Below are 26,757 nucleotides of genomic sequence, written 5' to 3'. Positions count from 1 at the left end.
AATGCAGAGTTGTGGATTAGCTGAATGCGTAGAGGGTGGAAGCAGAGAGGCCAGTGAGGAGGGCTTTAAAGAAATCACTCTTCATGATGAAGATATAGTGGGCCTGTCAGGTGGTCCATAACATAAGGGAGCACTGAAGGCCTGGCACCTTGCATTCCTGGGCATGGTTCACTAAGGTCTGCTCCATGCCCAACAATGCTCCTTACACATGGCAGTGACAACCCGAAAGATTCAGCCCCACAAATGCCCAGAAAAATTCACACATACAGGTGGCCAGTAGTAGACCCCATGAATAGAATGGACAGAATCTGTGGGGAGCTGTCTCTCCAGTCACAGGCTCTTTCCCTCTTGCACTTGTTGCTCGTAGGCCCACAGTAAGCAAATAAGAGAAGCAGCCTGCAACTGGAAGTGGTGGATGGCAGCAGCGAATGAGATTGCCATGTCCCCGGCGGTGGGCGAGAAGCAAAGGGACCCTTGGAGTGGGGACATGAGGCTGCGAAGGGGAGTGAACAGCTGCAAACAGGGGAGAGCAGCTGCCAACAGGAAAGATGGGCTGCCAATAAATGTCGGAGAGGGTGCTGTAAAGAGGCTGTGTCAAGGGAGGAAAACAAGGAGCTGGCAAGGGATTGTGGGATTGTACCAGGGTGGGGGAGGTGATGGACTGACAAGGAGAGAGAGGAAGAGAGTCCTTAAAGGGGAGAGAACAGAATTAAACCTTTTAACTGTAGAATATTCAGCTATCTGGGAACCAGGAAAATTTGAATTCACTAAAGTAATGAATGTCTTACAAATGACTGGAGTCTCTAGCTTATGCCTGAAGTAGTTCCAGGTCTACTATATGGGGGAAATATAGCAAATGCTATTGGAATGAACAATTAAATTGGATAATTTAATATTAAACAGTTTTATAATCAGAAAAATTTGCACCAAGTATTATCTATCACATCTCAAAACATTTCACATATTGTGAATTACTTAATAGAGTGACCATATTAGAGAAATATGCATCTATTTAGCTGTGACCTCACAGTTCACACAAACCATGTCCATGGCCTTTTTGTGTGTAGAAGTGTGTGTCAGTGTCACATCCACAAGACTTGGAGAGAGATCTTCACAGCTTTTCAAAGCGCTATTTTATTGTTTACATTCTAAAGTAGACTTCTCTGGAAAAACATGGCTTCTGCCAATCACATGATTCAAGTTGACGACAATTTCTGGAAGGTTCTAATCGGCAGTTACCAGGACAGAGCTCAGACTTCATCATCCTTGCAGCCAGCAAACACAAAAGAACATTAGAGGCTGCACTCCCCAGCAGTGACTGAGAATGAAAGCTGTCTACCAAAATCCAAAATACCTGAAGTGGCACCAAGAAACTAACATCTCTCTTATACAAAGTCCAATAGTTTTGACTTGGCTTGGAAGCTTAATCAAGTTATGTTGTGAAGATGCTAACAGCCTCATTCATCACTGAATCCCAGGCCAGAGGGATAGAGACAAATATTTAAACTGGAATTGATTGCTTCATGGAATCATCACATGTCTAAAGCCCCTCTGCTCTTTGAAAGAAAAACTTTAATAATGCATTTGCCTCAGTCTGGTTTAAAAAAGTCTAGTCCTTCAGTTTGCGAACAATCTAATCAGTGACATAATAATCAAACATCAGGCTGAGCTAAGCTTATCTCTCATCCAAATCCCCTTCAAAACCTCGTTTCAGAAGAAAATGTCTTTGCCTAAAAAGTAGACAAAACCTGCACACCAGCAACTATTGTGCTGTACCTTCATCAACTATACAGTGAATTCTGTAACTTCAGCCAATTGCACCCACCTGAATCTGAGCTCTTTACAGAAAAGAACTTGACTGGACACGGATTTTTGGGACTCAGACAAAAATCATGTCAAATAACCTTGTTCAAATTATTCTTAACTGAAAATGTTTTCCTTACTTTGCCACCTCCCTCCCCACTTACTTCCTTGTGTGCTTCTGTGTGCACGTGTTGTGACAATCAACTCCCAAGATTGAATGCGTAATTAAAACATACTTCAGGCTTCAGGGTAAAAGAGAATTTGCTGTGGGTCTTTTTTAAATTGAACTTAACTTAGATAGAGTTGGGGAAATATATCACAGCCCAATTCCAAAAGAAAAGGAAGAGATATTAAAAAAACACACACACAACCTCTGGACAGAAAATGGGGAAAAATAAAATAAATTAAATTAAATTAAATTATCTCCATTTCCTATTCATAACAGTTAAGTTTAAAAATAATTCTTGCTAACATATCCTTATGGTTTTGTGCCAATTTCAGTACTGTAGTATTTAGGAAATGAGTGCATTCCTTGTGTGTGTTGTGGTTTCAAGTTTAACAGGTTGAAGATGATTAAAATCTGATTGAAGATTTGTAGCTCGGGTATCCGTTGTTGTGGTTCTGCTTGCCGAGCTGGAAGTTTTTGCTGCAAACGTTTCGTTCCCTGGCTAGGGAACATCATCAGTGCTGTTGGAGCCTCGTGTGAAGCGCTGCTTTGATGTTTCTTCCGGTATTTATATTGGTTTGTTCTTGCCGCTTCCGGGTGTCAGTTTCAGCTGCAGTGATTTGTATGTGGGGTCCAGGTCAATGTGTCTGTTGATGGATGTTCTTGCCGTTTCCGGGTGTCAGTTTCAGCTGCAGTGGTTTGTATGTGGTGTCCAGGTCAGTGTGTCTGTTGATGGAGTTTGGGGATGAATGCCATGCTTCTAGGAATTCTCTGGCTGTTCTCTGTCTGGCTTGTCCTATGATAGTGGTGTTTTCCCAGTCAAATTCATGTTGCTGGTTGTCTGAGTGTATGGCTACTAGAGATAGCTGGTCGTGTCGTTTTGTGGCTAGCTGATGTTCATGGATGCGGATTGTTAGCTGTCTTCCTGTTTGTCCTATATAGTGTTTTGTGCAGTCCTTGCATGGTATTTTGTAAACTACATTAGTTTGGCTCATGCTGGGTATTGGGTCCTTTGTTCTAGTGAGTTGTTGTCTGAGCGTGGATGTTGGCTTGTGTGCTGTTATGAGTCCTAAGGGTCGCAGTAGTCTGGCTGTCAGTTCTGAGACGCTCCTGACGTATGGTAGAGTGGCTAGTCCTTTTGGTTGTGGCATGTCCTCGTTCCTCGGTCTATCTCTTAGGCATCTGGTGATAAAATTTATCACCAGATGCCTAAGAGATAGACCGAGGAACGAGGACATGCCACAACCAAAAGGACTAGCCACTCTACCATACGTCAGGAGCGTCTCAGAACTGACAGCCAGACTACTGCGACCCTTAGGACTCATAACATCCACGCTCAGACAACAACTCACTAGAACAAAGGACCCAATACCCAGCATGAGCCAAACTAACGTAGTTTACAAAATACCATGCAAGGACTGCACAAAACACTATATAGGACAAACAGGAAGACAGCTAACAATCCGCATCTATGAACATCAGCTAGCCACAAAACGACACGACCAGCTATCTCTAGTAGCCATACACTCAGACAACCAGCAACATGAATTTGACTGGGAAAACACCACTATCATAGGACAAGCCAGACAGAGAACAGCCAGAGAATTCCTAGAAGCATGGCATTCATCCCCAAACTCCATCAACAGACACATTGACCTGGACACCATATACAAACCACTACAGCTGAAACTGACACCCGGAAATGGCAAGAACATCCATCAACAGACACATCGACCTGGACCCCACATACAAATCACTGCAGCTGAAACTGACACCCGGAAGCGGCAAGAACAAACCAACATAAATACCGGAAGAAACATCAAAGCAGCGCTTCACACGAGGCTCCAACAGCACTGATGTTCCCTAGCCAGGGAACGAAACGTTTGCAGCAAAAACTTCCAGCTCGGCGAGCAGAACCACAACAGGTTGAAGATGATTACTGAGGATAATGATGATTTATTCTTGTTCTACTTCTGTGCAGGTGCAAATATCTTTCAATACAAATACAGCAGGTAATGTTACTATAAGCCTGCATTCTCTCATGAAAGAATGAGTGGGATTGAAAATGGAACTCTTCAAAACTAAATCTTAGCCATGGAGGAAATCAAAGGTAGCCCTCGAGAAAATCTCAGGAAGGACCCTCAGAGGAAAACACTTTGACCCCTGATAGCCAATGTACACTGTGTGTGAAATTGTAATCGAGCACAGAGCATGAAGGCAGATTTGTGTGTTAGACTAATTTGATGCTTCATACAAATTATGGAAAGCTCTATATGGCCTTTTACTGGTTCTTATCAGATTTGCTTTAAGTACTCTTTCATTTAAAAAAATCAACTTGTCTTCCTCCTTGAAAATCCCGTAGAGCTTTGAGTTGTTTCTTAGAGCAAAAAGAGCTTTAAGTATTTCTTTAAAACTATTTCCATCTACTACATCACTTTCTTGATCCAAGGATATTTCATGCTATGATATGTATATATGGGCATTGCTGTGTTTTAACATTGTTATGGAGATGGTGACAGAGGGAGAGGTTCAGAGGAGGTGATGATGGTAGAGGTGGTGGTGAGGAGAGGTCCAAAGAAAACATGAAACCTGGTTAAGATGGTTTTTGTGCTGATTTAGGATTTGTCCTCATCTTGCCTATCCAAACAGGCCCTGATACCTTGAACCTGGAAATACTGGAAGATGCTTCCAAGTTGTAGAACATATTCCTGGCGCAATAATCACAGAATAAGGATCAGTCCTGCAGCCATACTGACAAAGCAAATCATAGCTGATGGGGTAACCTTTGAACTCTGACTTCACCATGACCTTCCAAGCCATATCAGATAAATTTCCATCCAAACTTGCCATATTTGCACACGCTATTCAAGCCTTTCATTTCCACACAAACAGCACGACATGGCCCTATAGTAAAACCCTCACTGAGAACACGATGACATAACCAGACTTTCAGCCAACTAGTAATGTGAATGGTTCAAGCACCAAATAATCTGGTCCAACAAATGACATTGGCCATTTCCCATGGTTTTAAAACACTGATGATGTACACAGCAGCCTTTTCCACTAACAACATGTGGGATTTTCCCAGATGACCACGCCTGGTTACTTTTTGGTATGTGCCAACACTGCCAGCTTGTGGTGCTCAGTAAGGATTTTATGAGGTAGGTCACTGTCACCAATCCACCTTTGTCTTGGGCTTAGCGAGTGACTGGTGGTGAAGGATAGTTTCTACAAAATAGACACTGTTGGATAACAAGACATTTATTCCACAATAGCAATAAATAGAACTACATTTGATCAGATATAACTATAAGGACCTTAAGGGAGCTCTTAGAAATCCACAAGATGGAGTATAGCTCCCATACATTGTGTGAGATATCAATAAAACGTGTGGAGCCAATGTAACATGAGCATTAACTCCTTTAGAACCATTCCCTTACACAATGCTTCATGCTATCCAATCTCAAATCAAACAGTGAGCACACTGCATTTCTAATTAGACCAAGTGTTAGTGGCCATCAGAGATGTTGAGTGCATGAACCTCAATTTATTCTCTTTGTGAAGATATATTTTGCATGTTTTCTAATTGCTAAATAGGTCCTGCTTCCAAGTGGGGAATGTGAGATAGTGCTCACTATGTTTAGGGACAGAGGTGCTCTAGTGCTTACTTTGTAGGGTCAGTAGATGGCCCAGCAGCTACAAGTGCTAGCTGCTTTAAATTAATCCTCGCTGCATTACTTGGAGCGAGTCAGTGATCAACAGACAAGTCCCTGCCATTCAGCTGTTGCTGAGCTCAATCTGCATACCCACAGAAGAACAACCACTTTTCCTACCCAGTGGGAGACAGTGCCCAGCTATGCAGTGAAGCATAGCCCATAATAATTCCAGCGAATCATGCTGAAGTTTTATTTCTGAGCTTTATTGCTGTCCACTTCGTACAGTAGAAGACTTAGCCTTTCATTGGTCAGGTCTCCAGGACACAATCCTTTATGGGAGGATCAGATATATTGTCAGCTCCCTCTGTCTCATGTCTCACTCAAAGAGAAAGTCAATCTTGTGAATGTGCGCTCTCAATGGAAATCTTCACCCACCATAAGTGCACGTTGGGAATATGGGCTTGGAAATTTGTGACCTTCTGTGTTTCTAGGATTTGTTACTTGACCTCATCTACACCAACGAGGGAGAACTGGCAGTGTAGGGGATCTGCAATCACCTTCTTGGATCCCATTCCTGAACACCAAGGATCCCTCTTTAACACAGTCCCTCAGAGATGGCAATGTTATGGATTTACTATGACTACTATGATTTCAATACAATGGAAGGTGATAGTAACTTTGTGTCCTTACCAGGTTTGGGGATGAGTCCTTGGAAAGGCCTGTAAAATGACAAAAGCATACAAGTTTTACAAGATTGTGAGACCATTCATCAGAATGTAGTGTGACTAAACATGTTCGGACATCAAGAAAATAAGACTAAACGCTACTTGACTCTTCAATCCTGGTCATCAACTCATTAAGATCACAGTCAATTTGCTGTCTCAATGCCACCTTCCCACAGTTTCCACGTTATTCTTTGACTCACTTACACTATCCCAATTTTTTCTTAAGACAAGGAATTTTGCGTAGTATTATAATCACTGCAACTACGCTGATGCCTGGAGTACTGATGTGCTATTTTTGTCATGTTACTAAGGAAGGATACACCTGTCCTAAAGGAAGTGCAAATATGAACAGATTGGTTCCTGGGTTGAATTCATTGCCCGATGAGGAGAGAGTAAGTCGATCATTCCTTGGATATTAAAACAGTGAGACATAATCTCATAGAAATCAATAAATCTATCATCTCTGTATCAAATACACTCAATGACTGGGCATCTACCACTGTCTCGGTTGAAGACTTACAACCCCTCCGAGTAAAGTAATTTCACCACGTCTTGGTTCTAAATGGGTGGCCCCTTATTGAGTCTGCGACTGTCAGTTCCAGACTCCAGTGCCGGGGGATATATCCTCCAGCATCCACATTTTGGTTTCTTGCAGATTTTATATGTTTCTGGTGAATCAGTGGAAGAGTGGAGATACTGGACAGCCCAGGTTCATAAACCATTTCAAGCCATGACAAAAGTGGACATGGCACCAGAAACTAATTCAAAGAGTATGCAATCTAGAGATCAAAACGTGTTACTGAATCTATGTAAAATGCTAATGAGACTCAGATTGGGATAGTGTGTATAATTCTGGTTTACACACCATCAGATGTTGAAACAGTCAGGAAAGTGCAATGCACGTTCACTTGAATGGATGGAGAAATACTGATACAAATGAAATATTTGGCAAATTGTGTTTTTTTTTATTAGAGGGTTATTTTGATAGAGATTACCTGGTTATGGTGAACTTGATTTTGTCAGCCACGGCCAAGATCCTCTCCAGGTTCTGGGATCCGAATGTGCAGGGTTTTCGAAATGGAATGCCAGGTGGAAGCCCTTCGATTATAACAGAGCCAGGGTTGCTTTTTATCCGTTTATATGGAACTTGCACGGGATATTTTATACCTAAAGCTTCACCTATAAATAACAAGAAGCAAGGCTATCACACTTACAGCTCTGCAATGTTTATAAACCAACAGAAACAAGGTTTGGCACAGATGACTGGGACACAGAATGATGTCACACATGATGCATTACCAAACTCAGCTGCTGTGTGGAAGGGAGCACCAAGCAACAGTTAGATAATTCTCTACCTCCTTCTTATTCAATGCTCAACAGTGAGGAAATAAAAGCACAGCTTTAACATTACTAGAGCTGAGACAGTCTAGCTTTATGATCAGCTCAGAATTAATTAATAAGCAGCTGCAAAGTAACAATTAACTTTGAGTGGTCTTAATCAAGGATATGGAATTTGTAGCACTGCTGAGAATCATATTGAAATATGAGCTTAGAAATGATTACTGTGATGCTCGCAGTTTAATATGCAACTTCATTGCTCTGTCCATTATGTTAGCAGAGACATTGGGTGTGTCTCCTGCTTGTAGAGACACTGCTGCAGTTACAACAGCACAAACCAACTACATTTCAAAAGTACTGGGGTGACAGTGATGCGCGTTAAAACATTCTGAGGGTGTGACAGGTGCTATACAAATACAAGATTTTACTCTGCCTTCCTTCCTTTGGCTAAGTCTGAGTCTCAATTGAGGGTGTGATGCTGGAAAAGCAAAGCAAGTCAGACTGCACCTGAGCAGGAGAATCGACATTTCAGGCAAATGCCCTTGAATGAGGCTTGTGAGCCTTGAGGGTGGAGAGATAAATGGGAGGGGAAGATAGCTGAGAGTGCAATAGGTGGATGGAGGTGGGAGTAAGATGATAGGTCAGAGAGGAAGGTGGTGCAGATAGGTGGGAAAGAAGACGCACTGGTAGGACAGTTCATGAGGGTGGTGCTGAGTTGGAAAGTGGGAACTGGGATAAGGTGTGGGGGGGGGGGGGGGGGGGGGAATGAGGAAACTGGTGAAGTTCACATTGATGCCATGGGGTTGAAGGGTCCTGAGGCGGAAGATGAGGTGTTCTTCCTCCAGGTGTTGGGTGGTATGGAGTGGTGATGGTGGAGGCCCAGGACCTGCATTTCCCTGGCAGAGTGGGAAGGGGAGTTGAAGTGTTTGGCCACGGGGGCGGTAGGGTTGATTGGTGCATGTGTCCTGGAGATGTTCTCTGAAGCACTCTGTAAGTAGGCCTCCTGTCTCCCCAGTGTAGAGGGGACTGCGTCGGGAGCAACGGATACAGTAAATGATGTGTGGAAGTGCAGGTAAAACTGATGGCTGTGAAAAGCCCGTTTGGGGCCTTGGAAGGAGTTGAGAGGGGAGGTATTGGTGCAGGTTTTGCAATTCCTGTGGTGACAGGGGAAGGTGCTGGGAGAGGAGGGTGGGTTGGTGGGGGGCGTGGACCTGACAAGGGAGTTGCGGAGGGAATGGTCTTTACAGAAATTGGATGGGGGTCAGGAGGGAAATATCTCTCTGATGGTGAGGTCTGTTTGTAGGTGACTGAACCAGCTAACTAACCCCACCGCCCTGTGGCCTTCCTACTATCCACTCCACCCTCCTCTCCAACCTCTCGCATTCTCAGCTACCTTCCCTCCAGCCCCACCCCCCTCCCATTTATCTCACCACCCTCTTGGCTCTCAGCCTCATTTCTGATGAAAGGCTTATGCCCGAAATGTCAATTTCCCCTGCTCCTCAGATGCTGCCTGACCTGCTGTGCTTTTCCAGCACCACTCTAATCTTGACTCTGATCTCCAGCAGCTCCTTACTTTCGCCTAAGTCTGAATCTCAGCCAGCAGGGAACGATACAAATTTGTTCCTAAGCAAAATATGTGACAAAATTGAAACTCTAGAGGGAATACAATGAGGAAGATGATTCACTCACTAATGGAGCAATGAATAGCATAGCCTATACGCTCTTTGACTAAGTTCACGCCGCCTAATAAATCCTTTCAAGCAATGACATCCATCTAATGGTTGTGCAATGACCTGCCTTTGGATATCTTTTTGCATTAAAAGTGCTACATGAATGGGAGCAGCTGTTGCTGCCCTCTGTCCAAGATCTATAAGATACTCAAATGAAACCTCTCCTCTTGCAAGATCCATGTACCATGCTATATGCATCCTTCTGCACTCCCTCCCCACTCTCTCCAAATCAGGTGAGAGAGGGATTAACATATTATAACTCAATCCCACTGATTTTAAACTACCAACAGGTCTGCTGTTCTTATTTAAATTCATCCTCCATCAACATAACAGTGCTGAATGCAATCCTTCCCAAGTCTTCATTACCATATTTGCGATTAAACAGGTCCTGGACTTGCTCCCGTAGATTATTGGCAATGTCCACTCTCGTGAGCTTTGCATCATAATTTTCTGCAAAATAAAATGTTCCAGAACTAGAGTTGCGCTCCATAGATCATAGAATCCAAAATACAGATACCCACCAGGAACCAACATCCCTATAAGTCACCGTATAAGATCCTCGAGCAAGATCACACTGATTATTGACTTGAGTTTTACCTGGTCATAACAAAGAAGATGGGGTTACTGGTACTTGCACCACCCTAGTCAGAGGCCTAGAGCACTGGATTAAGATAATACATTTGACAGGAGTCTATTGACTTATTTCTGGGACACTTTATCTCTTTGGCTGGTGCTTAACAATTGCCACAAGCTCAAAGCGTAAATACTGGAGCAAACAGCAATTCAAATTGCCTTCAGCAAGATCCCAGGGCAGTGCTTCCCAAACTTTCTCTCAGAATGATCCCACCTTAATTCCTTAGATCTTGGGTAATCCCAGAATCACTGGCAGCGATGAGGGCTGTTCAGCAATTTGTAGGGTAGGCGTAGAGTTTCAGTTGACAAGTGGAGGGGTTGGGGGCATTGACTGACAAGTTGGAAGCAGGGAAACAAGAATTCAGCTTGGTGGTGGGGAGGGGGGTGGGGGATGCATTCAGGTAAGTTTTTGATGCACAAGCAACAATCAGGCCTGACAGCAGTTCATTAGGGAAGGCTCAGACCAAACAAAAACCCAAGGATTGCAAAGGGCACCCCCCCCTCCTCCGCTTGAGAGGCCTGGAAAGGAAGGCACATTTTCCATTAGTAGAGGAGTCGATGACCAGGGACCCTAGATTTAAGCTGAGATAACAGGCCAAAATAAGAGTTGTGGAGGATGTTGGAAACACACAGGCAGTGTGTTTCAGCCAGAAACTCTTGTAATATTTAACCTCCATTTAGACAGCCTCCAGGCTGTGTGTGAAAACCTGACAAATGGGATTAGTGGAGTCACGTCTTTGCAAACTCACATGAACTTGATGAATGGCCTCTCACTGAGCTGTAAACCTCTACGACTCCTGCCAGATATCACTCCGAGTTCCACGTGGATGCAGTGCTGCATTACAGCTTACAACCAAAAATCTCAACCTCCCAACCCCCAACAGAGTGTTTGGGAAGCCCTATCCTAGAGGCGAGATGGACTTTCAAGTCAAACTCGGCCTTGGATAATGGATACAGTTTTATTCTCAAAAAGAAATGGTTGCAAGCATACCAATTCGATCAATCATGTTGTGTGGTTAAGTTTCAGTAATAGCTATTACCAACCCGCCTGTCTGGATATCTACTGAATATCAGCTGGTATCAAAGTCCCTAACCCTTCCAACCCCCTCTGAGCTTACAGTGGTTTCAGGTGACAAGCTGCACTGGGATGCCTAGGCTGCATCTTACTCAAATCCCAAGTATAACAAACCCCTCAAAAGTATTCACCATTTCATGCATTTCTGGATTAAACACCCAGCTGAACCATCCCTAAGCCCCATGTATTCGTAAAATGTCATCACAATCAAAGAGAAAATGAAACCGTTCTTGTGCTAAAAGGACACAGTTTCACACTGTGGGTGTGCAGCCAGCTGACAACTGTGATATGACCCTTCACCAAACCCAAATCACACGTGGCAGCCACAGCATTAGCAAACCTACCAACCCACTCGCTTTTAAATAAACTTTGATGGCACTGTACCAGAAATCCTCTCTGTGCTTTTAACATATCTATGAATACATTCACTTCCCAATCAGTAAAGCCCGACCCTTGCGTCTGTTCTACAGGAGCGATAACTGCAGAGAGGGGCAGGGAAATGGGTGGAAAAATCAGCTCAGAATTAGGATCTGCGCTTTTGCTGAGTTCATTCAGGTAACCCCCAAATACAGGCTAGCACTTGCTTACCTGGGATTGTCACTTCAATAATGTTCAGGGAATTGTTCACCTTATTTCCATCTGAATTTGTCAGGTACTTTACTGTCGTCTTGTCTGGTGTTTCTAGCATAAATAAAAACTGACATTAGACGGGAGGGTCAGATTGTGTCACCTGTGAAATATCAACTCTTCATTTCTCCTCTCCCCATTAACTTACATTTTTTCCCCACCAAAAGTTTCCATGTTGGTTTTTATGAGAAGGCTAGAAAGGTACATGAGAGAGGAAGAAAAATAGAAAGATCCAGGCCAGTTGGCCTGCAGTATCATTCTATGTGTATAAGACAGAATATACAGCAATCATTTAGTCTCAGTAGTAGCTGAATTAACTCTGAAAATTCTGAACAATGCATGATTCTTTGAGCAGTTTTAGCAAAGCAACACCTGAAAGCCATACGTCTTCAAGATGTGGAGCTAAAAGAGCAAAATACAGCTTTTCTGATTGCCTGATTTTCAAGTATTTTGCGGAGAACAATGCGGAGTGTGTTACCAGGATGATTCACGTAACAGTAGCAAGCTAATAATCAAATATCCCATTGCTTTAAAACATTTCAGCATTATCATTTTACTCAAGTTTCAGTCATGCTGTGAATATCAAGTTTTAATTCTTTTATTTCAGAATACAAACTTGTAGTTTTAGGAATTACATTTCTTTTATGTATAAATGGAAACACCTAATTAAGAAATTGGCATGCACCTTAAGTGAGTGAAAAATCAAACAGACATGAAGTTATTTACAGTTAAAATCTTACTTATGTTTATCAGTAACGTTAAGTGTTCGAAGTGTAAGCACCAAAGAAAAGGTGACCCATTTCTGAAACTAGACTGTCTATCACCATCGACATAAAAGCAGCTAAAAGTAGCAATTCTGAGAAAGAGGGTCACAAGACTCCATTAGAGATAGATATCTGAGTGTTGAATGGAAGATAACTATAATTAGTGTGCATTTCTGTTTTACAGTATCTTAAAGCATGGTAGGTTGTCATGGAGATAGGCTGTGGTGGTTAGATATTCCACTGTTTGATCATTGCATCCCTGGCTACTGCACTGGAACAGGAAGTCGGTGCCAGCAATATCGTCAACATATGCCTGGAACTGAGCACCCACTTCACCCACAGACAAGGATGGTCCTACTGATGCTGACCACTCAATTGAACTTTCCCCCTCACCATCTTCAGTCACCACTCTGTTTGGCACCCTACTCATTCCTCCACACAGCACTACACTCACTGGTGTGACAGCTGCTTTGTTCACCACTCCCTTGGCCATCCCATTCCCTCATTCTTGAGGAACGGTAAACAGTGAAGCAGTGGGTCACGAATGAAAAAGGTGGCTCTGAGGAGCTGGGAATAGGATAGCCAGAGAGATAGTGAGTGGGGCAACCAAGTGTTCCCAATAGGGCAGTAAAAACATCACAATCACAGGATTTGAACAGAATCGATTTGAAATGTTCAAATACATTTTGTTGGCACTGCAATTGTTGAAACATCTTTGCATTGCTCAATGTTACAGATGGTCCCATTCTTTGATGCAGGCAACCAACTAGCAATGAAGTCATAGCCCCTTGAGCTTCACGTGTGCATTTGTAGTGGTAGCAAATACAGGTGGTTTAATGCATCAACATGTGTTTACTGATGGGAACAAGCAGCTCAGTTTGGAAAATGACAAGAAGCAGTTTCAAACTTGATCCTGCGTAAGCTATAATTCTGAGTTATGACAGCAAAAGGAAATTAACATAAGTCAGGCAAGCATTTAAGCCAAGAAAACACAAAGCCTATTGCTCACAATGTGGAATATGGTGGGGATTCAAATTCAGTTTGGAATTCGTGAGGACGACAAATGTCGAAGTTTGCCTAAGTTGAGGCTGTAGGAAGAAATCTGCAGTGATCCTCAAGGCCTTGGGGCAGAAAGCAGTGAGCAGGATTAATTTGAAAGGATTTGAGAAGGTGGCTGTATTTCTTCCAACAATCAAGACAAGGAGCTGATGTCTCTTGGGAGAAGTTGAGGGCTGACTTGGCCAAAGGCTAACGTACAGTTCCTTGCAAATCTTGTACCTTGGTGCAGGCTAGAACATGGAGGTGAATTAACATACATTCTAGAGGGCTGTGGCATACTTTTGGATTGGTCCCTAAAAGAGGAGAATGAGCTTTCTCGATTTTATTTGATAATGGAAATTTTGATGAGTGGAAAGTAACAAATAGTACCAAGCATATACTATAAGCTAGTGAGTTTTGACAAAATTTGTAGCTCAGGTTGAGGTTCTGGGTGTAAGTTTGCTCGCTGAGCTGGAAGGTTCGTTTTCAGATGTTTTATCACCATGCTAGGTAACATCATCAGTGAGCCACTGGTGAAGCATTGGTGGTATGGCCTGCTTTTTATTTGTGTCTTTAGGTTACCTTGGGTTGCTGATGTCATTTCCTGCTCTTTTTCTCAGGGAGTGGTAAATGTGATCCAAGTCAGTGTTTTGTAGATAGAGTTCTGGTTGGAGTGCCATGCTCCTAGGAATTCTCATGCATGTCATGGTTCGGCTTGTCCTAGGATGAATGTGTTGTCCCAGTCAATGTGGTGTCCTTCCTCATCTGTATGTAAAGATACTAGTGAGAGTGGGTCATATTGTTCATGTATCCTGGTGGCTAGTTTTCTGCCTGTTTGTCCAATGTAGTGTTTGTTACAGTTCTTGCAAAGTATTTTGTAAATGACATAAGTTTTGCTTGCTGTCTGTATGGGGTCTTTCAAGTTCATTAGCTGCTGTTTTAGTATGTTGGTGGGTTTGTGGGCTACCATGATGCCAAGAGGTCTGAGCAGTCTGGCAGTCATTTCCGAGATGTCTTTGATGTAGGGGAGAGTGGCTAGGGTTTCTGGATGTGTTATGTCTGCTTGTTTGGATTTGTTGCTGAGAATTCAGCAGACTGTGTTCATATACTGTGTACATGCTCATACACGTAACAAACACTACATTGGACAAACAGGCAGAAAACTAGCCACCATGATACATGAACATCAACTAGCCACTCTCTCTAGTATCCTTACATACAGATGAAGAAGGACACCACTTTGACTGGGACAACACATTCATCCTAGGACAAGCCAAACTGAGACATGCGTGAGAATTCCTAGAAGCATGGCACTCCAGTCGGAACTCTATCAATAAACATATTGACTTGGATCCCATTTATCACCACCTGAGAAAAAGAACAGGAAATGACATCACCAACGCAAGGAAGCCTACACACATAAATAAAAAGAGGGCCATACCACAAATGCTTCACTGGAGGCTCACTGACAATGTTACCTAGTATGGTGACAGAACAGCTGAAAACGAACCTTCCAGCTCAGCGAGCAAACTTACGTCCCTATACGATAAGCCTTTAGAAACTATAGTGTCAAATTAATAGTGCTTACTTTGCTGAATTCTTTTCACGTACAATAAAGATTGTTTTTGACTAGAAATGTAAAATCTTGTGACATAGCACTGTCATTTAATCATAGTGTTTGGATTTCTTTTTAAACATTAATGTTATCTGATAAGATCATAACAGTAATTTCCTATGTATTATTTTGTTTATTCCAGGTCTGCAAAGAGAAGTGATTTTAGAAAGACTCTCCAATATTTATTGCATGTTGTGTGTGTTCCCTTTTAATCTTTCCTTCACTGAATTTTAAAAGAAACTGAGTTGTTGGTTACTCTCTTGTTAATTGGTCGCTAGTGAATTTCTGCACATAGCTACAGCTGTATCCAAGAGGTTTCTTGCAGGAGGGACTTCTCTGTCCATTTAACCACTTAAGTGGAAAGCAAGAGATTTCCAATGAATTATTTATTTCAATGTGCAAAAATGTAAGTTAATGGGCCTAAGGGCATGGTGTTCTGCTTGAGGTTACAGGCTGCACAGTACCGGATAGAAATAGGTTTTCATAAAATAATGGTGATTAGGAATGTGTTACCAGCCAGAAGCTCCTGCTTAGTTCCACATAAAAAGACACATAGTGGGAGTGATTACGTGTTGAAATCTCAATTGGCACCTTCCAACGATTTATGTATACAGGAATGGATACTTGGGGTGAGTTACAGGCTGAAATCCAAACAAGGGATTCAGATGGTATTCAAATGTCAAAAAAGCAAGCACAGAAAATAATAAAAAGAAGCTGATAATGAAATACGTTTATCATAAGAAGATTAGAATCTGAGTGTGTAGAAGGCAGTGTTTCAGCTATATAAAACCCTGGTTAGGTCACACTTGCATTACTGTGAATACCAGACTTTAGAATCTATTTCAAGGCCTTGGAGAGTCGAGAATGAGATCTAAGGCTAAATTACCAGTAGACATTGCCCAAATTAGATTTGTATTCCCTGCAAGTTGGACAGTTATTAAAGGATTAGCTCGAAGTTCTCAAGATATTTAGGACAGCAGCTGGTGAGAAACTGCTTCTCCCAGTTAGGTAGACTAGGATTAGTCTCGAAAAGAGGGTCAGAGCAATCAGAAGTGAAATTCAGAACACTCCTTCACCACTTTTACATACGACAATTCATGCTAGATGAATGATTAATTCTATAGCCACAGCTGATCCACTGTCATGATCTCTGTGACTGGTGGAACAAGCTCATAGAATTGAATGGCCTACTCTGGTCTGGGAATTAGTAAGAGATAAGTCTACTTGCCCGACTATGAACGGTATTGCACAAACCTGTTTGGATCTGCCTTTTTAGTTGTGTTGCTTCTCCTTTCACATAGTCACGAGGTTCTTGTGTTGTTGCTGGAATAAACACAAATGACGGTTACAATGATCCTGAAATCTAAATGATTCAAGCCACCAGTGATACAGCAATACCTGGAAAAACAGGAGAACGTTTTCCACTCAACAACTTCATCTAGAATTTCTCAGGGAGTAGAGCCCAGCAGCTACACCATTCTCCTCCACTTGTAGCACGGACTCCCATTGCTTTGCACTTGCGCAATTGCCTGCCCTCTACCCTTGATCTCTGCATTGTGATCCCATAACTGAATGCCAAACGTGTGTTAAGAGCTGGCTAGGGACCAGTAACCTTTAGTTTTAAAGCAAAGTATAGATCCAGAGGACTTGCTAAGAGCCTAAGGTCACAGGTTTCCAGTTTTAAACCAGAAACTATAAACTTCACAATGACTAGAACAGTAACTAATTGTGTGCGTATTGTAGATTGTGTTTCTAACACCCTGAATTAACATGTGATAAATGTGGATAATAAACTATTATCAGATGCCCCACAGTACACATCAAATGCCATCAAGGAAGATCCCATGGACTTCCTAGCATTTCCACCCAGATGTTAACATCTCAGTAAATCATCAAACTTCATCGTAAACTTCACAAGGGTTTACTAATTCTTCACTTTTGTCAGTCCAACCTCTGAACTCCCTTGCAAAAACTGCACTGTTATTGAGTACTCAATCAGTGCCCCTCTTCTGGTCCTCCTTTACCCTTGTTTCCTGGGTTTGTACTCTCTTAGACTCTAAAACTACACTCTCGTCCTCATTCAGAAGTATCTCCCTAGCTCGTCACTGACAGCGAGCTTCAGCAAGCCCTAGGTTTCTGCTGGAGGGCCACTCACACTTAGCTGCATCAAGCAGATACTGCTGGTGGGCTGTTCAACCCCATCCTCTCACCTGCTCTTAACTATCAATGCCTGCAGGCTCTAAACCCCTAACCACTTCCTCCAACAGAAAAACCAGTGACTTTTTCCATTTAGTCAGCTTCCCAGGTCTTCTTCACAGCTGACTCTGATACTTAGCTGCAAACTAATTCCGAGAACTTCTTCCAAAGTTCAAACAGCACAGAGCCATTCAACTACTTCTCCTGAGTCTCCTCCACAGAATCTGTGTTCACTGCCTGTAGCACTCCAAGGTGGGAGGTTCTTCTGTCTCTGTTTCTGCAGCTAACACCATTCTAGGGATGGCAGCACAGTGGCTCAGTGGTTAGCACTGCTGTCTCCCAGCACCAGAGACATGAGTTTGATTCCACCCTCAGGCGGCTATGTGTGTGGAGCTTGCAAATTCTCTCCATGTCTGGATGGGTACTCTGGGTTTCTCTCTCAGTCAAAAGGTGTGCAGGATCGGCCATTCTAAATTGCCCATAGTGTCCAGGGATAGTCAAGCTAGGCGGCTTAGCCATGGGAAATGCAGAGTTACAGAGATAGCGTGGAGTGGGGAGTTGGTCTGGGTGAGTGCTCTTCAGAAGGTCGATATGAACTCGATGGGCTGAATGGCCTGCTTCCACACTGGAGATTCTATGATTCATTAGTAATTCTGAAACGGTCGTGAATGACTTAGTGAAAACCTTGCATTAAGTCCCCTCCCTGTGGCAGAATAGATTTGATTGCACCTAACATTTTGAAAACTGTCCAATGTAACACCCTGAAGGTTATGTTCTCTCAGACGGCTGGAAATGGATTTCATTATATCCGCCTGACAGAAACGAAAGGATATTTGTGCAAGGACTCCTCTCAGGATAAGAAGAGTTGACACTGGGTGGGTCACTGCATTCAGGATGGCAACAAAGGAACTCACCAACTGAACTAGTTAAACTGGAAATAAGGCGTTCTTGTGCATTTCAAAGCATTCTTGCACATTAGGGCAGTAGACATTATAAAGCTAACTGTAGCCTCTTTCCGAGCATATTTTAATACTTCCTCCATTTTTTTCTCCTCTTTCCACAAGTTCAAAAGGCTTTTGTCCTTAACTTTCTTTTAAGTTTGCCTTCCCATTCACTCACTCCCTCCCGCTCCCGAATGCTGTAAACACATTTCATCTCCTGATCTGTGGAGCAGTGCGGGAGCACTGTGTGGGTACATGCTGTTTCTAAGGAATGGTCCGGTTATTATATTTCGATGCATCCCCAAGCACCAGCATTTGACTAAGAGTATATTATGGAACTGAAGAGCTCTGCTGAAACAGACATATCATCTTGTTTAAATTAACACAAGAATGTGGAGGCTGGGCTCAAAATAAATCTAGCCAACAAAAGATAACCCTTCTGATTTTCCTTCAGGTTTTGTTTAGGTTTCAAAGACTCCTTTTTCAGTCTCATTCACTCACTTAATTTGATCTGCGTTTGTGTCGGTGTTTGGATTGGACTTGCACAGAAGCAGAATGGATCGTGTCTTCAGTGGAAATGCCACCCATCACATTTTCCTCTTCAGACCATACCTGAACACCTGCAGCATTCATCTAGAAATTACACATGAATTTGCCAAAAATTCTCCTGCTCCCAGTGAGGTACGGTATTCCTCAAAACGGTCTTCCTCCACTTTCACACCCACACCTCCCCACTTTACGGACTGACACCTCCCTGTGCAGCTCCTACCCACCCTCTTAAGGTAGCTCCTCTCTCCCACTTTGTAGCCACAATCCCCAACTGCCCCCTCCCCCGTCCTTTTTTCTGGGTCCCGAAAACCAGCCTTTGGTTGGAGAAGGCTCCTCACCATTTGGAGTGACATAGTGCCTCAGTAGTTAGCACTGCTGCCTCACAGCACAAGGGACCCATGTTCAATTCCACCTTCGGGTCACTATTTGTGTGGAGCTTGCACATTCTCCCCGTGTCTGCCTGGGTTTCCTCCGGGTGCTCTGGTTTCCTCCCACAGTCCAAAGATGTGCAGGATAGATAGGTTGGCCATGCTAAGTTGCCTCAGTGTCCTGGGATGTGCAGGCTGGGTGGATTATCCATGGGAAATATAGGATTACAGGGTTAAGGTGGTGGATTGAGTCTGGGTGAGATGCTCTTTATGGGGGGTGGGGTGGGGTTCAATGTCGACTTGATGGGCTGAATGGCCTGCATTCACTCTGTCGGCTGTTTTGCTATTATTCCCTTCCATCCTAATTATGGGAGCGATTTCTCTGTAATTGGTCACCCACATGGATGGACGCTCTCAGGAGATTTAAGGATTTCAGTTGCTGATTCGGCTGCCACCCCCATACATTTTGAGTTGTCAGCCTGTGTTCAGGTTAGAGCAAACCTACCTGTTCTTGTGCTGCACGTAATATAGTGACTGTGACATCTCACAGCAGAGGGCAAAACTGGCATCGCATGTCAGCTATCAATTGCCAACACACTCATGAGGTTCATTAACATCCTGCAGGGAAGGAAATCTGCCATTTTAACCCAGGCCCAGGGCAACATGACTGACTCTTACCTTCCCTCTGAAGCGGCCCAACATGCTGCTCTGTTCCAGGGTAATTGCAGAAAGACACAAGTGCTGGCTGCATTAGCAATGCCATTATCCAGAAAAAGAATGAAAAAGAATCTGACTTGGAGACCTGAGACGGAGGAGATGTGCAGTGACATCTCGTTCACGCGTTTCCATTGCTTTTGAAACACACTTTACAAACAAGTCAAAAAAGGTTCAATGCTGATGACTCCAGGATTATTTGTAGCTGAAAATGTGTTGCTGGTTAAAGCACAGCAGGTCAGGCAGCATCCAAGGAACAGGAAATTCGACGTTTCGGGCCAGAGCCCTTCATCAGGAATGAGGAGAGTGTGCCAGGCAGGCTAAGATAAAAGGTAGGGAGGAGGGATTTGGGGGAGGGGCGATGGAGATGTGATAGGTGGAAGGAGGTCAAGGTGAGGGTGATAGGCCGGAGTGGGGTGGGGGCGGAGAGGTCAGGAAGAAGATTGCAGGTTAGGAGGGCGGTGCTGAGTTGAGGGAACCGACTGAGACAAGGTGGGGGGGAGGGGAAATGAGGAAACTGGAGAAATCTGAGTTCATCCCTTGTGGTTGGAGGGTTCCCAGGCGGAAGATGAGACGCTCCTCCTCCAACCGTCGTGTTGTTATGTTCTGCCGATGGAGGAGTCCAAGGACCTGCATGTCCTCGGTGGAGTGGGGGGGGGGGGGGGGGGAGAGTTAAAGTGTTGAGCCACGGGGTGGTTGGGTTGGTTGGTTCGGGTGTCCCAGAGGTGTTCCCTGAAGCGTTCCGCAAGTTGGCAGCCTGTCTCCCCAATATAGAGGAGGCCACATCGGGTGCAGCGGATGCAATAGATGATGTGTGTGGAGGTGCAGGTGAATTTGTGGCGGATATGGAAGGATCCCTTGGGGCCTTGGAGAGAAGTAAGGGAGGAGGTGTGGGCGCAAGTTTTACATTTTCTGCGGTTGCAGGGGAAGGTGCCGGGAGTGGAGGTTGGGTTGGTGGGGGGTGTGGACCTGACGAGGGAGTCACGAATGGAGTGGTCTTTGCGGAACGCTGATAGGGGAGGGGAGGGAAATATATCCCTGGAGGTGGGGTCCGTTTGGAGGTGGTGGAAATGACAGCGGATGATACGCTATATACGGAGGTTGGTGGGGTGGTAGGTGAGAACCAGTGGGGTTCTGTCTTGGTGGTGGTTGGAGGAGCGGGGCTCAAGGGCGGAGGAGCGGGAAGTGGAGGAGATGCGGTGGAGGGCATCGTCGATCACGTCTGGGGGGAGTCTGCGGTCCTTGAAGGAGGCCATCTGGGCTGTACAGTATTGGAACTGGTCCTCCTGGGAGCAGATGCGGCGGAGACGAAGGAATTGGGAATATGGAATGGCGTTTTTACAGGGGGCAGGGTGGGAGGAGGTGTAGTCCAGGTAGCTGTGGGAGTCAGTCGGTTTATAGTAGATGTCTGTGTTGAGTCGGTTGCCCGAGATAGAAATGGAAAGGTCTAGGAAGGGGAGGGAGGAGTCTGAGACAGTCCAGGTGAATTTGAGGTCGGGATGGAAGGTGTTGGTAAAGTTGATGAACTGTTCAACCTCCTCGTGGGAGCACGAGGTAGCGCCGATACAGTCATCGATGTAGCGGAGGAAAAGGTGGGGGGTGGTGCCAGTGTAGTTGCAGAAGATGGACTGTTCCACATATCCTACGAAGAGACAGGCATAGCTGGGGCCCATGCGGGTGCCCATGGCAACTCCTTTAGTTTGGAGGAAGTGGGAGGATTGAAAAGAGAAGTTATTCAAGGTGAGGACCAGTTCAGTCAGTCGAAGGAGGGTGTCAGTGGAAGGGTACTGGTTGGTGCGGCGGGAAAGGAAGAAGCGGAGGGCTTTGAGTCCTTCGTGATGGGGGATGGAGGTGTACAGGGACTGGATGTCCATCGTGAAGATAAGGCGTTGGGGACCGGGGAAGCGAAAATCATGGAGGAGGTGGAAGGCGTGGGTGGTGTCCCGAACGTAGGTTGGGAGTTCTTGGACTAAAGGGGACAGAACCGTGTCGAGGTACGCGAAGATGAGTTCGGTGGTGCAGGAGCAGGCTGAGACAACGGGTCGGCCGGGGCAGTCAGGTTTGTGGATTTTGGGCAGTAGGTAGAAGCAGGCTGTACGGGGTTGTGGGACTATGAGGTTGGAGACGGTAGATGGGAGATCCCCTGAGGTGATGAGGTTATGGATGGTCTGGGAGATGATGGTTTGATGGTGGGAGGTGGGGTCATGGTCAAGGGGGCGATAAGAGGAGGTGTTTTGGTGGTGGGAGGTAGGGTCATGGTCAAAGGGGCGATAAGAGGAGGTGTTTTGGTGGTGGGAGGTGGGGTCATGGTCAAGGGGGCGATAAGAGACCATCCATAACCTCATCACCTCAGGGGATCTCCCATCGACCGCCTCCAACCTCATAGTCCCACAACCCCGCACCGCCCGTTTCTACCTCCTGCCCAAAATCCACAAACCTGACTGCCCCGGCCGACCCATTGTCTCAGCCTGCTCCTGCCCCACCGAACTCATCTCCCAATACCTCGACACGGTTCTGTCCCCTTTAGTCCAAGAACTCCCCACCTACGTTCGGGACACCACCCACGCCCTCCACCTCCTCCATGATTTTCGCTTCCCCGGTCCCCAAGGCCTTATCTTCACGATGGACATCCAGTCCCTGTACACCTCCATCCCCCATCACGAAGGACTCAAAGCCCTCCGCTTCTTCCTTTCCCGCCGCACCAACCAGTACCCTTCCACTGACACCCTCCTTCGACTGACTGAACTGGTCCTCACCCTGAATAACTTCTCTTTTCAATCCTCCCACTTCCTCCAAACTAAAGGAGTTGCCATGGGCACCCGCATGGGCCCCAGCTATGCCTGTCTCTTCGTAGGATATGTGGAACAGTCTATCTTCCGCAGCTACACTGGCACCACCCCCCACCTTTTCCTCCGCTACATCGATGACTATATCGGCGCTGCCTAGTGCTCCCACGAGGAGGTTGAACAGTTCATCAACTTTACCAACACCTTCCATCCTGACCTCAAATTCACCTGGACTGTCTCAGACTCCTCCCTCCCCTTCCTAGACCTTTCCATTTCTATCTCGGGCAACCGACTCAACATAGACATCTACTATAAACCGACTGACTCCCACAGCTACCTGGACTACACCTCCTCCCACCCTGCCCCCTGTAAAAGCGCCATTCCATATTCCCAAATCCTTCGTCTCCGCCGCATCTGCTCCCAGGAGGACCAGTTCCAATACTGTACAGCCCAGATGGCCTCCTTCTTCAAGGACCGCAGACTCCACTCAGACGTGATTGGCGATACCCTCCACCGCATCTCCTCCACTTCCCGCTCCTCCGCCCTTGAGCCCCGCTCCTCCAACCACCACCAAGACAGAACCCCACTGGTTCTCACCTACCACCCCACCAACCTCCGTATACAGCGTATCATCCGCTGTCATTTCCACCACCTCCAAACGGACCCCACCACCAGGGATATATTTCCCTCCCCTCCCCTATCAGCGTTCCGCAAAGACCACTCCCTTCGTGACTCTCTCGTCAGGTCCACACCCCCCACCAACCCAACCTCCACTCCCGGCACCTTCCCCTGCAACCGCAGGAAATGTAAAACTTGTGCCCACACCTCCTCCCTTACTTCTCTCCAAGGCCCCAAGGGATCTTTCCATATCCGCCACAAATTCACCTGCACCTCCACACACATCATCTATTGCATCCGCTGCACCCGATGCGGCCTCCTCTATATTGGGGAGACGGGCCGCCTACTTGCGGAACGCTTCAGGGAACACCTCTGGGACGCCTGGACCAACCAACCCAACCACCCCGTGGCTCAACACTTTAACTCTCCCTCCCACTCCACCGAGGACATGCAGGTCCTTGGACTCCTCCATCGGCAGAACATAACAACACGACGGTTGGAGGAGGAGCGTCTCATCTTCCGCCTGGGAACCCTCCAACCACAAGGGATGAACTCAGATTTCTCCAGTTTCCTCATTTCCCCTCCCCCCACCTTGTCTCAGTCGGTTCCCTCAACTCAGCACCGCCCTCCTAACCTGCAATCTTCTTCCTGACCTCTCCGCCCCCACCCCACTCCGGCCTATCACCCTCACCTTGACCTCTTTCCACCTATCACATCTCCATCGCCCCTCCCCCAAGTCCCTCCTCCCTACCTTTTATCGTAGCCTGCCTGGCACACTCTCCTCATTCCTGATGAAGGGCTCTGGCCCGAAACGTCGAATTTCCTGTTCCTTGGATGCTGCCTAACCTGCTGTGCTGTAACCAGCAACACATTTTCAGCTCTGATCTCCAGCATCTGCAGACTTCACTTTTTACTCCAGGATTATTTGTACACTTCTTTTACTTGACCTATAACTGACGCTTAATCACATGACACAGCAAACTACAAGCTGCCAGAAGATTAAGACCATCAGACATAGGAACAGAAATTCAGCCATTCAGACCACCGAGTCTGCTCCACCATTCAATCGCGGCTGATAACCTTTCCTAACACCATTCTCCTGCTTTCTCCCCGTAACCCTTGATCCTCAAGAACCTATTTATCTCAGTCTTAAATATACTCAATGGCTTGGCCTCCACAGCCTTCTGTGGCAGTGAATTCCATAGATTCACCACTCTCTGGCTGAAGAAGTTTCTCCATTCTAAAAGGTCTTCCCTTTACTCGAACGCTGTCCTAGTCTCTTCCCAACATCTACTCTGAGCAGGCCATTCAGTATTCTGTGTTTCAATTACATTCCCCCCCTTCATCCTTCTAAACCCCATTAAGTGTAGACCCAAAGTCCTCAAATGTTACTCATATGTTAAGCTTTTCATTCTTGGGACCATTCTTGTGAAAGTCCTCTGAACCTGCTCCAGGGCCAGTACATCCTTCCTGAGACACGGAGCCCAAAACTGTGCACAATAATCCAAACGTGGTCTGACCAGATCCTTATAGAACCTCAGAAGTACGTCCCTACTTTTACATTCAAGTCCGCTCAAAAGGAATGCCATCTTTGCATTTGGCTTCCTAACTACTGACTCAATCTGCAAGTTTATCTTGAGAGAACTCCCAAGTTTCTTTGCACTTGACTTCTGAATTTTCTCCCCATTTAGGAAACAGTCCATGTCTCTACTCTTCCTACCAAAATGCATGGCTTCATACTTTCCTATGTTATACTCCATCTGCCATTTCTTTGTCCACTGTCCTAACATGAGCAAATCCTTCTGCAGCTTCTCCGCCATCTCAATGTTACCTGTCCCTCTACCTATCTTTGTATGCTGGGTTTGAATGTATATTCACAGCCTCATTCGATCAATCCTTTGTCCCTGGTTAGTTGAGTCGAGAGCTGGTCTTTGATACCAGCAGTTTAGGTTCAATGCCTGCACTAGCTGAGGTTGCCATGAAGGTCCTGCCTTCTCAGTGTTGGCCCTTGCCCTCAGGTCACACTGACTACCAGTCATCTCTCTCTGATGAGAGAAGTAAGATATGTGAGACTTTTCCAGCAGATGTGCCTGACCCATTCAAAAGAACAGAAGCATGAACAGTCAGAGGGAGATGGCTGGTAAAGTAATGCCAATGGGAGGTTTGCCAGGGTAAAGTCACTTTCATCTTCCACTACATCATCCCAGTCACCCTGTGTGAACTTTGGCTGTCGATGTGAAATTGTGCCAATCCCTTTTATTGTCACTGTTCTCTTTCCAGTTTGCAGCTTTCACTTTAACCTCCAGGCAGCTGTTTCCTGTCATTGTGTCTCTCACTTCAACCTGACCCATCTTTGGCTAATCTGCTCATTCAAGACCCTAACCCCATCCTGGGGTCAGTACCCGGAGACCTTCCCATTTTCCAGTGCCATCTGAGGTTGCAGTCCCTCAATTAGGCTGGTGTGATGTTGTCTTCCAGCAGGGTGCTCGACAGGAGGTGGCACTCCTTATACGCTGTTCTACAATATGCCAATAACTACTTTAATGGCACACGTACTGCAAAGTCTGCGTATGCTTCTGCCAAAAGCACTCACTATTGTAAAATCACCCCAGGCTGATCCCAGGTTTCTATTCTCCATGACAAAGAGCCTTTCTAAAGCTCCATAAAAAACAAAACATTCGCCGATGCTGTAAATCAGGGACAAAAATTTTCCAGCAATTTCTGTTTTCATTTCTAAAACCCCACTCCACTGCATCCTCCACCCTAATGTTCAGGGAACTCTGGGATCTGTTTGTCATCAAGTTTGAGACTGTCTGATCAGTGGCCTCTCCCTTTTCCCACACTTCCATTGGCTGAAATTTCACAAGAGGTTCTGACCTAGCCTTGAACTTGACGTATTTCCCAAACCTCCCACCAATTTCCCATCATAAAGTAAAGCCTTGCATTTATATATGGCCTTTCACAACCTCAAGGTATCCCGAAGTGCTGTACCGTATCTTCCATCGGCTCTGTATGTCTATAGGACCGTACCTCCTGATCCAACAAAGAGTTCCCCTTTTTTAGCAGATAATATTAACAGTTTCCACCACACCCCCTCAAATAATTCAACTCACCCTCATTTCTTATCCATGTGGTGTTTCAGCAACAGATTTTTTTCACGAGAGGTTGTAAAAGACAGAGGTACCAATTCATCTGGTAAAAGGGTCTTTGCTAATGGTTAACAGATACTACCTTGGGCAACAATCAGGGAAAAGGCATTTAGGTTTTTTAAAAAAAACTTGTACAATGAAAGGGGAGTGGTCAGTTCTCCAGTTCAGGGTTTTTGTTACCCCTGGTTTGGTTTGGTTTGGTTGCATTTTGGTTTTAGCAAGCAGTCTATGCAAAGCTACTCGTCAAAGCTACTGGGGAAAAAACA

At 45.3% G+C, this 26,757-nt stretch overlaps 1 protein-coding gene across 9 annotated transcripts in view; it reads right to left on the bottom strand.

Annotated features, from left to right (window-relative positions):
* gtf2ird1 (GTF2I repeat domain containing 1) overlaps positions 1-26,757 on the bottom strand; it is a 215,490-nt gene that overhangs the window by 41,343 nt on the left and 147,390 nt on the right. For all 9 annotated transcript variants that reach the window (XM_060847791.1, XM_060847794.1, XM_060847796.1 and 6 more), the window contains 5 exons: positions 16,425-16,493; positions 11,715-11,807; positions 9,785-9,868; positions 7,346-7,529; positions 6,316-6,344 (listed from right to left, as the gene is read on the bottom strand). In XM_060847791.1, the coding sequence (XP_060703774.1) occupies positions 6,316-6,344; positions 7,346-7,529; positions 9,785-9,868; positions 11,715-11,807; positions 16,425-16,493 (459 nt within the window). The remainder of the gene's footprint in view (positions 1-6,315; positions 6,345-7,345; positions 7,530-9,784; positions 9,869-11,714; positions 11,808-16,424; positions 16,494-26,757) is intronic.

This window comes from Hemiscyllium ocellatum, chromosome 31 (genome assembly GCF_020745735.1).
Source record: "Hemiscyllium ocellatum isolate sHemOce1 chromosome 31, sHemOce1.pat.X.cur, whole genome shotgun sequence".
Lineage (NCBI taxonomy): Eukaryota > Metazoa > Chordata > Chondrichthyes > Orectolobiformes > Hemiscylliidae > Hemiscyllium > Hemiscyllium ocellatum.
This window is presented reverse-complemented; position numbering and strand designations above follow the sequence as displayed.